The sequence below is a fragment of the Salvelinus sp. IW2-2015 genome, linkage group LG3 (assembly GCF_002910315.2).
Source record: "Salvelinus sp. IW2-2015 linkage group LG3, ASM291031v2, whole genome shotgun sequence".
Classification (NCBI taxonomy): domain Eukaryota; kingdom Metazoa; phylum Chordata; class Actinopteri; order Salmoniformes; family Salmonidae; genus Salvelinus; species Salvelinus sp. IW2-2015.
In genome coordinates this window covers 20,745,714-20,761,562 of record NC_036840.1, presented here as the reverse complement: position 1 = coordinate 20,761,562, position 15,849 = coordinate 20,745,714, and the positions used below count along the sequence as shown (strand labels likewise).

The 15,849-nt window shown below is 40.3% G+C and overlaps 1 protein-coding gene across 1 annotated transcript in view; it reads right to left on the bottom strand.

The window, feature by feature from the left end:
- Positions 1-1,842: 1,842 nt before the first annotated feature.
- nat16 (N-acetyltransferase 16) overlaps positions 1,843-15,849 on the bottom strand; it is a 30,694-nt gene continuing 16,687 nt past the window's right edge. Inside the window, exon 5 of the mRNA XM_023970782.2 lies at positions 1,843-15,557. Within this exon, the coding sequence (XP_023826550.1) occupies positions 15,225-15,557 (333 nt within the window). The 3' untranslated portion in view covers positions 1,843-15,224. The remainder of the gene's footprint in view (positions 15,558-15,849) is intronic.

The following is a 15,849-nucleotide window of genomic DNA, read 5'->3' as shown; positions in this document are numbered from 1 at the left end:
TTGCAGCGCATTCATGGTCATACTTGTGTCTGTCTGTATTGTGTCCACCCACAGTGCATGTGACTACTGTATACCTACAGTACATAAATGAACGTTATTTGTAGCCTATAGGATATCTCATACACAAAATGCAGCTCAAAGTGAAAACTGTTGTTGTTAACTGTACGTGTGTGTGTGTGTGTGTGTGTGTGTGTGTGTGTGTGTGTGTGTGGATGTGTTTAACTATACTTGTAAGTCCCCACAAGAAAAGTAAATAAACAAACATTTGACCAACTGGGGTCAAATGCTATTTCTGGGGAGTTTAGGGTTAAGGTTAGAATTAGTGTTAGAATTAGGTTTAGGGTAAGGAGCTAGGGTTAGGGTTATGTTTTGAGGTTAAGGTTAGGATTAGGGGTTAGGGAAAATAGGATTTTGAATGGGACTGAATTGTGTGTCCCCAGAAGGTTAGTTATACAAGACTGTGTGTGTGTGTGTGTGTGTGTGTGTGTGTGTGTGCGTGTGTGTTAACAGTACATGTTACTGGACCTGCCACCTTGTAAAGTGATGAGATCGTCACCTAAGATATTCATTGAGTGTAACTCAGTAAGAGTAACTCTGTAACCGTCTGTGTGGTGTTGCTATGGCCAGGGGTTAGAACACTGTACAGTAGGTAGACCGTGGTGTTGTGTATCTTGAAGAAAGACATGTCTATGCTAAATCAATAAAAACAATGAAAAACCAAAACGAATAAAAGAGCAAGGTAGCTTGAAGACTCAAAAGGAATATTTTTTAAAGCATTCTAAAATAAAGCTCCACTAAATCAATTGGAAAAGATTACAACTCTTCCCTGTCTTAACCACCCCTGGTCAACCCCATTCCCCCTCTTTAGGGCCCCAAATGTCCCAGAATGTCCTTGATTCTCTTCCCAGTCTGAGAGCATCTCTGAGTCTATCTATCTGTGTGTGTGTGTGTGTGTTTGTTTGTGCCTATCAGTGTCTCCTGTGTGGTCCGGCCCAATTAAAACCTCAAAAAGAACACTGAATGGCCGTTGCTAATTGCGGGCAGAAAACAACACACTCAAACCAACAAATATACCCCCCCCCCTTCCATACACATACCAAATGGATCCATTTGTCCATCTGTCTGTCCCCAGTGTGAGTGTTAGCCGCACCATGGTCGAGGTGGTTGGGTTTAGGTTCAGGGTTGTGGGAGGGTGCAGTCTGTCTGTCTTTCCCAGTGAGGGGGCCACCATGTGGGGTCATGGAGCAGGTGGGGTCAGCTGGCACTGGTGGATCATCCCCGTCTAACCCCACCTGTCAAACACTGACACCATTTGTTGCTACCAGAAATAAACACTAGTGGTGTTTATCCCCAACCGTAATAAAAGCCTTAAGCCTCTCTCTTTCTGTTTCCTGTTCTCTGTTCCTATTTGTTGCCCAAAATAAACCACAGGGCTAGATTCAACCCGGATCGAGGAAAATCTGCGTTCCAGCGCAATTGAAATGAGGTCATTTCCGATTGAGCCAACATACGGCACACGCAGCGTTTCAAGTAAATGTAGTCTCGCGCCATAGCGCGGCTCTTCCGAGATCCGAATTGAATCTAGCCCTAAACACTAATCTGGTGGCTAGCCCTAAACTCTACTGTCTGATGTTGTTTCTTAAAAGCAATTTTGGCCCCCTCTCTTTCTGTTTCTAGCTTTTTCCCCCTAATTTCTCTGTCGGTATTCCTCCCTTTCTTTCACCCGTTCTCCATCTCCCTCTCCAGGGAGTGTGACCTGGCTATTGCAGGTTGTCATTTACAGCCATTTGTTGCCCCCCCTAAATGAACCCACAACCATGTCAGAGCAGATGAGAGACCATAGACACCATTGGAATCTTTTATACATTTCTATTACCATTTGCAGTTAAAGTTGTTAAAGTGCTCCCGTTTTTAAAAAACGGGTGCTGTGTTGTTTACAAGTGTTATACAGCAGATACCTTTTGATGGGTTGGTGTGTTTTAAATACAAACAGACAGAGAGGAATGGATATGGGGAGGGAGAGCGAGAAAGAAATCCATGAGTCATGTCACAGACGCATTGGTAAGAGCTCCCGCATGCACGCGTGCACACACACACACCCACACACCTGAAAAGAAAAAAAAGAGGACCAAATGCAGTCCTCTTTCTACCCACAAAACTAGATTATCTCTGTGCTTTGTTTTTTGAGTGGGGGAAGGTGGAGGGGTTATTTGTTTATTTTCTTGGTCGCAGAGAGCACAACATACACACACACACACAGCCACGTACTCCCACACTGATTTACTGTCGTATTCAAACCCTCCACCCATCAATGTAAATACCCAAAGTAGGCTACTGTCAATTATTTTCCGACAAATACTTTACAACCCACCGAGAAACAACAACCTTGACTCTTATAAACCCCTGATATTTAGTGAGCTAGTGTGTCATTTCAAACCATAAATGACATGGAAAATCTGGTAACCTTTTATAACCTCTATATAGCCACCCTTTTGACCTCTATGGTAACAATTGACACAAGTTCCTTTCGACCTCTATGGTAAGTGTGTCATTGTATTCTTGTGTATTGAAAAACATAATGACATGGAAAATCATGTAACCTCTATATAACCTTTTATAACGTGTTATAACCTTTGAGATAAGTTCCAGCTTGTCCTATATGCCATTGTGTTGTTGTGTACTGACCAAGTCTTATTTTGCATTTGCATTAAACATTGAGTTCCAACAGAATGTGTCCCTGAGGTGTATATGCCACTGCTTGGCTATAGTGTTGTGTTGTTTAGTAATGGCTCCATCAAACCCAGTGTTGGGGCCAAGGCCATAACCCAAAAGTGTGTGTGTGTGTGTGTGTGTGTGTGTGTGTGTGTGTGTGTGTGTGTGTGTGTGTGTGTGTGTGTGTGTGTGTGTGTGTGTGTGTGTGTGTGTGTGTGTGTGTGTGTGACCCAAAACTCCTTCTAATGGATGCCATCTTTATGGACAATTTAAATCAGATTGGTTTTCCATGCTGACTCTCTCTCTCTCTCTGTGCCCTGCCACACATCAACTACTTAAGTACCATTGCCTATACCACTGAAATATAAATACAGTACATTTGAGAAAAGGATAGTTCTGATACTGTGGTGCCATTGAGAATGTCATAGTTATGTTGGTAGTTGAGTTAATGCTATAAACAGATAATACTGTTGTTTTTAAATCTTCCACCCATCAAGCCTTGGTTGGCATCACCATTTCAGACAATGCTTACAAATGTTTTTACCAAAATGTCAACTTAACGTTGATCATTTTTTACCTACACTACATTCTACTGTGTGTTTGTATGTTTAAGAGTGTGCGTGAAAGAAAGGAAGAAAGAATTAAAGAAAGAAAATGGTCAACATAGCCCGAAGCCTACACATGTGCCTGTTTTTGTGACTTATGTTCAATGGGTATGCTATCCGTTTTATTTTTATTAATGTTTGTGTGTTTGTACATTGTGGTGCATAATAACACTTGTGTTACACTCTCACATTGTCGTGGCATTTTGTTTGCTTGTTGTTTGTGCCCCTGTAAAACACACACATCTCACCGCCCCACCTTTATTTTTTTGGTTTTCTTTTCTTTTTTTGTCCTTGTAAATTTCTGTAAGTCTAACACAAAAAGTGAGCTCTTTTAATATATAGAAAGAGCCTAACATTCTGGCATGCACTTGTTTTCTCTTTTTTTGTGTGTTTCTTTTCTTTTTACCTAACAACACCTAACAAAGGCAAATATCAAAACAGAGAAAGTTGAGAGAAAAAAAAAACGAAGGAACAAAAAAAAAACATAAAGAAACAATCAACAAAGAACTTCTGAAAACGTCAGAGTCTGTAGTGCCGTGTTTCATTTTCTAACATTTTGCATCTCTTCCCTGTTAGTCTTGCATTGTTCGTTTATCCTATAAGAAAAAAAATACCACTACAGATATACTACTCAAATACTACTTAAATACTACTCAAATATTACTCAAATACTACTACACACATAAGCAGCCTGAACTTCAGTTTGCTATTATCATCACAATGTTAGAATGGCTTCACAATGTTTCTACAGTTACACAAAGTTTCTGTGTTTTGCTGCTGTTCTGTCTTTAACAATGTCACAATATCTACTGTTGCATAATACATGTAATAAGGTTTATATGTTTGTAGATGTTAAAACGTCCTTGGTTAAACTACCTATCCTAACAATGGAGAGAAAGGGAGGTATGTTGAAATGCACAATTTTCTTTACAGATTACTACTACTACAACAATATTATATAAACGCAAGCAAAATTAAAAAAGGAAAGAAATGTTACCAGTCAATACTACTTCCCCTTTTGTAGCCATCACTTGAAGATTATACAGCGTGAAAAAAAAAAAATGTATTACATGTAAGTATATGGCTAGGTTTACACCGAAAAATCATTTTGTGAGTGTGTGTGTGTAAAGTCATTCAACTTTAACTTCTACCTCTGTGTCCCATATCTAAGCATATACTCTCCCCCCAAATAATACTAGCTTCCCTCCTTAGTAAAAAATAACGTGTTAAAAGAATCAATCACTTGGTCAATACAGAAAAATACTGCCATAGACAAAGTCAAAATACACATCTTAAGTAGTATCTTAAGTATTGTCCTAAGAGGTTTCTCAAGTATTATGTTGTATGTTTGAACTTAGTCATTTTGCTCAGTGTAAACCTAGCCACGTTTCTGTGCCAAACCCATCGTCACTCCCCAACATTCACACAGTTTGCATTCGAGGTGGAGAAAAACAACACGTTCAATAGACCTCTCGTAGATTGTAAAGGTTTTTTAAAAAATTATTGTATTTAAAATAGTTTTGCATCTGTCAGTCTCACAAATGGTTTTCTCTTCTGAAAACGGAATAATAATAATAATAATAATCAATAATAATAATAATAAATTAAAAAACGAAATCGTTTTTTTCAATCCGTTTTTCTCTCCAAATCACCGCTTGAGAATAAGCAGGGAAAGTTGGGTATAAAAAAACTATTAATAAGAGAAAAAAAAGAGAAAAGAAAGGAATACATTTTTTAAAAATAACCAACTTGTCTTGATTATTGTATGTACCCCTCGGCAGACACACAGCTGTAAATCCAATAAGAAGTCTCACTAAAATGACTTAAAACTGTAAAGTTATTAGACTAATAAATATACAGTATATCCTGACTTTTATCACTCAGGATCCTGTAATACTAGCATGAATTGATCAGTATAACCTGATTGCAGGTTATAACCTGTTATAACTGTTGAGTCAGTGGCATATAGGCTTCAACGCACAATATATTCCACACTATACTGTGCGTCCGTATATAATCGTGAGACTCTAGGTGAAACTCGACAGCTGCAGCCATATCAAGGAAAAAAGGGCTAAATGAAAACTCCAGCACCTTAACCTTTGCTCTATGACCTTTGACCTTATGACCTTGGTGGTTCCGAGCAGGGGTCAAGGTCTTGGCACTTTCATCTAACCCAAGTCTATATAACATATGTATTTGTATGTTCATTCAGACATTGGTCATTTAGTTGGACCCCTATAGGGAAAGTTTGGCAAGGTACGTGTGAATATTTTGCCGCTTTTTATATTTTGATGTTGAAAAATAAAAACAATCATGAACAGTAATGGCCATGGCTTGACCAAAGCTGTCTATTTGCTAACTTTAAAGGCGTCTCCAGATATATCTAATCTTGAAATCTCCAAATATCTCTTATTATTTCTAATAAAGGAGATTGTTAAGTCACTTTCAGGCACAGCAGTAATTGCCATCATTCAATTTCTGTACATGTACATTTACAGTGATTTTTTTTCTTTCGATTTTTACAGTAGGTCATACAGAGAGGCTGTGTTTCGACCTTAATATGATAGATAATCAATTCTGATTGTGACGTTATAACAATAGTATAGTTTGACAGATGGGGGCTGTGTTGTGTTGCCTTGGAGACCATCTGAGAAGACTTTGGTTTGACTTTACCTGAAATTTGGACCCAGAACACCCCAGTATTCGGGTAGATTATTCCACTTAATAGGGAGAATAATATCATAGTATGCTGTTTCTTTGCTTTACAACTTTGGATGTAAATAAGAAAGAAAGAAGGAAAGGGAGTAAGTAAGAGTATTCACTCAAGATTACCTGAGGAATGAATGTGGTGGTGGACCATTTGATCAGGAAGCTCTGAGACCTTTGAAGTGAATTGAATGAAACCCCACTGAATGACCACGTCTGGTGTTACACAGAAATCCCCCCCACCCCAGTCTGGTGTTACAGAAAAATCAATCCCACTTAACATTTTTCCAGAACTTGGGTATGGATACGCAACCGGAAACTGTTTTAGTGTTTGTTTTTATCTTAAAGTGCATATAGCATCTAAAACCTCTTTTAAACTGTTCAAACATACAAAATTACAATATGATGTGTCTTGTCTTCTTCTAAAAGTCCATATTCAGACTTCCTTTCAGATAGATGTTTAGGCTATTTACAATGTACACATGAAAGTATGCAACAAGGGTACATACTGTATATCATATGCAGGACAGTCAGTGCTACTTTGGGTTGGATAGCATGCACATAGCACGGTTAGCACGATTAGTTATCACAACACAGAGGCTATATGCATGGTCACAGATAGATAGGGTAGAGGGTCCAGTTGCGTTTCACCCATAGAGATAGAATACCTAGAATGGCCATCCCCATTCAAATCAATGGTAATGGCCGCCATGTTTCTATTCCTAGAGTTTCTTCCACTCCCATGTTCCTTACAGTATTTTTCATCAACAGTCATAACATATAAATGCACAAAAGCACAATACAGTAGTTGTTCACAGTTCGAAGAGACATTGGCATGGGGCAGTATGGTCAAGTAGTCACATTATATCATTTTCTTTTATCTCCCCCTCGGAAAGGAAATGAAGAGGAAAAGACTTGAAACCTCTTAGTTCTGCTTGTGGTTTCAGTTGAAAGTGTTTTGTTTTAATGACCGTTTTAGTTTAATTTATAATTTGCAGACATTAAGCTTTCATTTGCGCTTCTCTTCTTAATTACTTTTCACAGGTTTGGACAACATTTTGACACAAACTTGCCCTGCATTTCTGTCTTTGACTTAGATTAATATTTGTCTTAAATGAACTTTTAGTTGAATAAGGAGATTTAAGACTCTTTTAGGGTTCAGAGAAAGAGAAATAAACGTAAAGAAGGAGGGATGAAAAAACAAAAAACAAAGGAAAAAGAAACAATGTATAACCACTTTCCCAGGACAGGGCGATGATCAAACATGCATTATGGGTAGGTGCTTTCATTCATTTAGAAAATATAGAAAAATGGGATTATGATCAATTTGACATGTTACATGTGTGTGTTACATGTGCTTGTGTGTGTATTACATATGTTACATGTGTGTATTACATGTGCATGTCTGTGTACAACTACGCTACTCTTGGCTACTCGATATCAATGGCAGCACTGTCTGAATCCATTCCAAGCCTAGCTATAATTTACCCATTAATGACCATTATCCTGTCATTATAACCTCTACACAGAGTCCATTCCAACATCCAGAGCTTCACGCATTGAGCCAAAACCACAACCACCAGCAGCAGCTTCCAACAGCCATAAAAGTAGATAGTAGGTATCCGTCTGCCTCTCTCCAAAACCCACGACAAGCATCTGAAAAACTCTCTCTCTTCCTAACCTCTCCCCCCGTTCCCTCTTCTCCCCTTCCAAACTCCAGATAACTCGAGATAAGCGTCCCGAAAAACCCTACACATCTCTCTTTCCTAACCTCTCCCCCCCTTCTCCTCTTCTTCCCCTTCTCCTGTTCTCTCTTTACAGAGGTATTATCCCAAATGGAACCCTATTCCCTACATAGTGCACTACTTTTGATCAGAGCCCTATGGGCCCTGGTCAAAAGTAGTGTACTGCAGAGGAAATAGGGTGCCAATTAGGACGGAGGAGGAGTCTTTCCATTCACAACCCGCTGAGACAGTAGCGGATCAGGTGGTTTGGTAAGGAGACCATTGCCCTATTTGACTGAAAAGGGTCTCTGTCTCTCTCCCCGTGCAACCAGACACTGTGACACATCGACAGATTACGCACACACGCAGGCATGCACGCACGCACACACACGGGGAGAAAGTCTGGTTGAAACTCTAGCTAACTGTCGCGTAGCCTCTTCAGTGTCGCTGGGTAAGCAGTAAGCAGTTTAGGAGAGGAATAGACACTCCTGCCTGTGTTCACGTCGACGCATGTAAAGTGTGTGTGTGTATGTGTGTGTGTGTGTGTGTGTGTGTATATGTTTGTATGTGTGTGTTTAGGGCCCCTTACAGTATCATTTATCCTGCCATCAGCAGGCGATGGGCCTTCAACTCCATCTCATATGGAGTTAGTCTATATATATATATATAAATACAAACCTTGCTGGTTCTCACCTCCCCATAGGGGATTAAATGTATTTTAGTTTTGAAAGGAAACCCTGACCGTGTGTCTGAACCGGCACCCTATTCCCTATATAGTGCACTACTGTAGACCAGAGCCCTATTCCCTATATCAGGGATGGGCAACTTTGATGGGGGTGGGGACACAAAAAATCTGAACTCATCATGAGGGACCACAGTTACTCGCGGGTCTGCGTACCCATATGTGCATACCCCCCATCACATTGGCAGCAAATTATTTTAACAGCCCCCCTCTTGCCAGCTGAGAGAACATTTTAGAATCTTTAGTGGTACTTCTGTGCAATTTTACACATTTTGCCATGGGGTGTAGAGAAAATGTAGCAGTTTTAAAGCAAGTTTTCTACAATTCTCCACATTTTCCTATGGGGCAGAGAGATTTACCAATTTTATAACTCATTTCCTGCAATTCTACACATTTTTCTATAGGATGGAGAGAAATGTTTGCATAGCCGCGGGAAGTAGGGGTGCTAAGGGTACTTCACCACCCCATGATAAATCACATTTGTATTTTTATATATTAAAATATTAAAATACATTTTCTCCATCAAATTAGTACACTAGCCCTTTATTACTTGTGTATGAGCGGAGATAAATACTGGCCAGCAGAGCAGAGAACCTTGTGTATTCTACTATTCTAACTTGCAACAGTAAGTTGAGATCCCAACTGAATTGATCCGAGGGCCATCAAAAGGGGGCGGCCCATTTTGATAAGGGCTCTGGTCAAAAGTAGTGCACTATGTAGGGAATAGAGTGTCCTTCCGGACACAGCCTCTGCATACAAAACAGCATAGAGCGCTCACTTGACTTCCTGATTCTCTAGTTACCCTGGATAGCAGATGTAAAGACAACACTGGTTGTGTGAAAAATGTAACCCAGTCAAAATAACTGGTGACCAGATAAGACAATCTATCACTCACAACACAGCCAATGAGACACAGGCTGTAGACCTGTTCCTGGAGAGCTACCGTCCTGTGGGTTTTCACTCCAACCCTAAAATAGCGCACCTGATTCTAATCACTGGTTGATAAGCCGAATCAGGTTAGTTACAACTGGGGTTGGAGCGAAAACCTACATGAGGATAGCTCTTCAGGAACCGGGTTGGAGAGCCCTGTTGTAGTGTCTACAAGGACACATAGTGTGGATACATATCAATGGTAGTATGTATAAATAGTTTGACCGGCCTCGTCCTCGGTTGTCATTCACCTCTTCCTCTCTGTTGCTATCTCTGTCTCCCCCCACGTTTTTGCCTGAGGGTAAAAGCTGAGACTCTACAGTATGGAACTTCATAGAATGGTTATAAAGCGTCTTAGTGTGGCTACAAAGCTTCACAGAATGTTTTCAGGGTGCCTGGGGTACAGTAGTCTACAGTTCCTACTGTAACCGTCCTCCCCTGGTTTTTCCAACCTCTTATGACCTTTAATTACCAAAGTGGTAATGCAATAATAGAGAGAGAGAGCGACTCCTGTTACTCTACTCTAATCTCCTCTTCCACAACCCCCACACCATCCCTCCTTCCCCTCCTACTCTCCTGCTCTCCCTGACCTCTCCTTCCCTCAACCCCATATCCTCTATGACCTCCCTCCATCTCTCCCTCCCTCGTCTGTCTTTGCGACCAGGCCCCCCAAAAAAAGAAGTGAAAAGCCATTTCCTAAATGAAGGATGAGGGGTTCGTTTTACTCTCTCCTTCTCCACCACCGAGCATAGCTACCACTAGCCACTAGACTGGTCCCAGATCAGTATGTGTTTTAATCAACTTTCTCTGACTATCAAAGACAGAGGAGATGGTTGAAACGCATACAGATCTGGGACCAAGCAATGTTACCACTACAAGTTTGAGACAATACAATCTTCCCTGTGTTTGAAACACATCCCATGGCACCTTTCATGCTCCCTGTCAGACAAAATGCTAACAACTGTAACATGTCTCTGCTATATCTAATTCATGACAGCTCAGGCTTTCAATAATAACCGTCACTGCGTTCAAAAATACCAAATCTAGATTTAAAGAGATTAAATGTTGAGCGGTTTTAAGAACAATGTGAACATGGGTGAGGAATTAAAATGAAAAAAATGGGATGGTGGAAAAATACAGGGTAGATAAGAGGAAATAATTAGTATAAGATAAAATAATTGTAAAAAATGAAAGAATCTCAGACAAGATTAACAATTTGTACAATTGGAGAACACAAACCCATAGCAAGATGATAACCAGCCATCGACAGTCACCAGAATTGTAAATCAAAGCACTGTTTGTACATCAAATGTGATCAATAATGAGTATGTATGATTATTATGTTTAATCAACCAATTAAGCATCCAATCAGATTCATAACGAGAAAGAATTAATTCACAACGGAGATCTTATCTTTGCTCTGAGTCGCGTAACCGTGGCGATTGTAACCATGGCTGATTAACATCGCCGTTGACGACGATGGCAGCGAGACAGAACACATTAGAACACTATCGAGTGTTCCGTTCATCTTTCCATTCCATTCCCAACACTCCATCAATCATTTTGAACAGACCCCCGTTTCATTCGCTGCCCTGCTGCCCTCCCCAACAGAATCACTGCGGCAGAGGGCGAATGAATCGGCTGAACAAAATGCTTACTTTACCATCATTAGCCCGAGATCCGACTCAGTGGTAGCACAGTAACAGTAACCTCATTGTATAAAAAATAAAAAAATAAAACCAGCGCTATCAGGGATGGTTAGAGTATGAAGTACCCTCCTCTTGGTTTAGTACATATCCATACAGTAGCTTTCACATGTAAAGTGCATGTCTGTCACATACACAGTGCTTTAGGAAACCCTAAAAGATAGACCATATCTATTTCCAAAGCTGTTGGTTAAAAACCATTCATTCTCTTTGCTGTGTTTGTGTGCTCTTGGGGACAAGGGAGGGCAGAGAGTTTGTTTAGAATGTTTCAGAACAGTGGATGACTTGTACTTCTCTAGAGAACATCTCTGAGTGCAAGGATAAATCGGAGTGTTTGGACTATCTGCTATAGAGTCTTTTGATCAATCGGAATTATCTGATGGTAGACAAATTCATTTTGAAGCAGTCTAGAACCAATCCAATCTCTTTGGATCTCTACCAAACGTTGCCCTTCGAGCTTTCCCTCAAACACACAACCCAACATACCTTTACAAATAATCAAATAAGTACCAAGACAGAATATACCTACTGAATCCCACATCCCTCTGAAATACTGTGCACATATCTGTAGGTCAAATATATATAAATATACTAGACAACACAGACAAACCTCCAATTCACCAGACAACCGTTTGTATAGTCTAAGTGAAGATGGAGAACATGGGTATAGACAGTCTTTCCTGGGTGGGTATGTTGGGCACTGAGGCAGTTCGTATGACAACAACCTTGTCCCTGTGGTAGTAGATACAACATAGATTAGGACATGTTGTTGTGGGGGTAAGTGGGCATTTGGGCAATAGATTGCATGGGTGTGATGGGGCTGAGGGGTAGTTTTTGGGAAGGTGAAATGTCCTTTTGTGTGGACTTGATGCGTGTATGTGTGTGTGTGTGCGTGCGTGTGTGTGTGCATGTGTATCATATCAGATATGGTAAGTTTACCTAGCGTGTTCACCCTCCAACCAAATACATCCTCCCTGTCGTATCCTTGGGCCGTGCTGTGGTATCCAATTTAGCCATATGGTCTTGGAAAGCCATTGGATCAGTGGGTCTGTGGACTTTGCAGGGTATATTGGGTACACAATACAACACTGTCTATCTGAGACCATGCAACGTCCACCACCGTCAAACCACCATGACACTGTGTTATTATAAGATAGCTATATCACACTGCTCACTGACACTCGGATGCTTTTAAGAACTGAGAGCTCCGTTCTTACGGAGACCAGGAAGGAACAGTAGAACTGCTTTCCATTTGCCAGTTGTGCAGACAGACTGACAGACAGACAAACTCAGATATGGGGTGTGGACTGGACTGGAGAGAAAAGAGGATCATTTTCAAAATGTCAAACAGGGATATACTATTCTGTCTTATCAGAGAGACAAATTAGCTCCTCTGCTCCCATCTCACTGACTTTCCTGTAAATACACGGATCTCTATTCATGAATGTCCAACACCAACGAAAAAGTATTACTCACTTGTGTAGCCTACGATGCCACAATTAACTAGGCAATTTTCTGAATAGGTTTCATGAACGAGAAGCCAAGTAATGTTCATATTAGGTTAATAACGTTTTACTTAAGTTTCATGAATAGTAAAACCCTCGTCATCTGGTCCTCTGTTCACACACTAGCAGCAGGAAAGCAGGCTCTCCAAGACCATTTACATACACCAGATGGCCAGCATGGATATGACAGTACAACCAGGGCCCCTTACCTTTGACCAGCCAAGAGTTGACGATAATCTACATAATGATGTTTTAAACTCAGTGGCTTTTAATTGGTCTTGAATCTATTCATGAGGAACGAGAGAATGCGAGAGGGGTTGTTCTTGATTGTGAGGAAAAGCTCTACCTTCCCATATCATGGAGAATTTCTCAGAAATGATTTGTCTGGGGGGTTTCATGTGGGGTTTCGTATGTGGGGTAGGGGTAAGACTTTAGAGCCGGGTGGGAGTGGAGTGTATGAATTGGTAGATGTAAATGGGTTAGAATGTGAATGACAATCTTGTTAAAAATACATCTATGTAGGATTGCTTGTGTACTACTTCTCTTCTTCTCTTCACCACTGGATTCATGTTGCTAAAATCTTTATCTTCCTCTTCCTCACGACTAGCTGCAGCAAAAAAGGGGGGTCAGTCCAGCTTTGCTTCTTCAATAGGTGAAAAAAATAGGAAGTGCTTCTCAAAGAACTGAGAAAATCATCATCAGCCTTTACAAAGTATTGTTTTGTTGTTTCTGTTTTGCTTTGACGAATATGGACTCCGGTATGACATTTGCTTCATTCTTCATTCCACTTTCTCCAGGTATCTTGTCCATCTATCGTCCGATATCAATCCAGTCCAATCCTTCATTCATCATGTGTGAGTGCATGTGTGACCTTTCGTCTCGGAAAGACAGGAGGATGACAGATGGGGTGTCCAGACAAGGGTCAGTGTACCAAAAAAATAAAAAAAAGATATTCTCTTCCGCCGTCCAATTCATCCCTTACAACAAGGTCCCTTTTACAACGAGGGCAGGTTGGAGAGTCCATAGAATGGCCAGTATCTCTTCTGTAGTGGTTTTAGATGGCTTCAGTCTCAATTTGGGGGTTGCAATGTAGGCTCGTTCAGTGCTACGTCATGTCAAAAGCATCACTTCTTAAAGGGAACGTCCAAGAGCAAAGAGCCAAAAGCTTATAAAGCTTAGTAGAGTGGCTATGAAGCTTTGTAGAGTGGTTATGAGGCCTTTGAGATTTGCTGAGCTCTTACCACGTGCCAAAGCTTATGAAGCTTCTTAGGGTGGCTATGGAGCTTCGTAGAGTGGATATGAAGTGTCTTAGAGTGACTGTAGTATCTATGTTGATGTTTTCAACCACCATGAGGGACTAGAATTCAACCTTTACAAAGGTTGTCAGATAATATTTGTGATGGCGACGTTTACCGTTGAAATATTTCTCTAGCTACTGAACAATGTTGTTAATGTTAAGTCAATCTCAACTATATTAGTTCAATTGTTTGAGTCTTTGCGGAATACTGTGTAGAACATCTACCTTCTTCACACTGTTAGCAATCTACTATAGAGTGAGCTTAGATTGCACATTGTTATAGGAAAGCCTCCAGAAAGCTTCTGCTTGTTAATATATTACCTCTTTACATACTACTGATGCATTCAAGTACATGTGGAAAAGTAGCAATAAATTAGCAATATGGTCAAGTGCTTACAAACAAAACAACTGAGTGACTGTTAAAAAAAACAACGAAGACAACTAAATAGTTTTAAAAGTTAACTGGCCAGGTTTTAGTGTTATGAGCTAAGTGTGTTTCTAGTTGTTGCGTTTCAGCCATTTAGTGTGAATTATAAGCGTGCAAATGCTAGGTAAGATTCACTGAAGGGCTATTGTTTGTTCGACAGTATTTGGGCATTGGTTTGGTGTTAGATAGAATAAGTCCAAAAAGGATTTCTACCATTACTATGGATGGGAGTGATGCGTTCTGAATCAGTTAAAATCAGTTATCTCTAAAAGTAAACCAACTCCTCTATTCCTCACTTCATCACTTGCACGTTAGCACAACAGCTCATATGATTTAATAAAGTGCCTCAAGAGTTGTGCAGACTTATTTGCAATTCAGAATGTGTACATATTTATACTTTATATTTACAAAAAAAAAAGGATTAAACGGTATGACATACCCTAAACTAGCTTGCATTTTCTATTTTTTTTAAAGGAGTAACGTTAGCATAAAGTTACTCCTGTTGTTAAGAGTTCGATTTCTGCGATGACTGAATGGTAAAAGACGGAGAAATTAATTGAAACTAATTTGTCAAAGGTATTTCGAATAACTGCCTTTTTTCCTAAAATATTTTTTGTTAGCGGTAGTATTAATATCAAACATATTGCAAATCTAATGCTGCTTCTAAGTTGTTTCACTATAGACTTGCTTAGGGAGTTTGTTGCTAATCGTTCCGAAGTTTCTTAGGGAACTTTTCCATTTCATTTTCTAAAGAGAATGTGGTTTGTTCATTCGTTGGGTCTCTGAAACATTTTCTGAATTTGTCAACTTTTCCTGTTTTTTCCTTCATATTGTTTCTCCTCTTCCTCTTCCTCCTTCCTCTTCTGCCAGCTACATGACATCCGACTCGACCACGCACTGCTCTGTATATTCCTTAACCAGCTCCACCTTCAGTGTCTGGCGACAGAATTCGACCATGGGTTTCCACATGGGAGGATCCAGAAACATCTGACACATGACGTACCCCTTCAGGGTGGCTGTGTGGCGCCGGAGGTGACTCAGGAACTGCTGGAGCACCAGGCCTATGTCCTTACCGAACACGTCGATGTTGAGGTAGTACGTGTCGTCACCAACTCGGTAAGGACCTCCAGGCACCCGGAAGGGGTGGGTGCAGAGGCTGGCCACGGCGGGGACGTCACGGTCGTCCACCATCCAGTCGATGTCCTTGAATGAATGAATGAATTCATTTTATTTGAGAAATGTTCGGTAAGGAAATGTTCGGTAAGGAAATACGTATAGAGTTGCTTCAGCCATGGGAGTAGAGCAATACATTGAAAATAATCAAGGATTTTAAAAACTTTTGGGTTTCAAAATTAGGGTAACTTTCCCAAGTTTTACAGATGCTTATTTTCTCCTTATTCCGAGAGTCTTCCAACCGAGATTTCTGGGAAACCTGGGAATTTTGGGAAAGTTACAGGAATTTTGCAACCCTAAACACGATAAAGTCAACCAACTT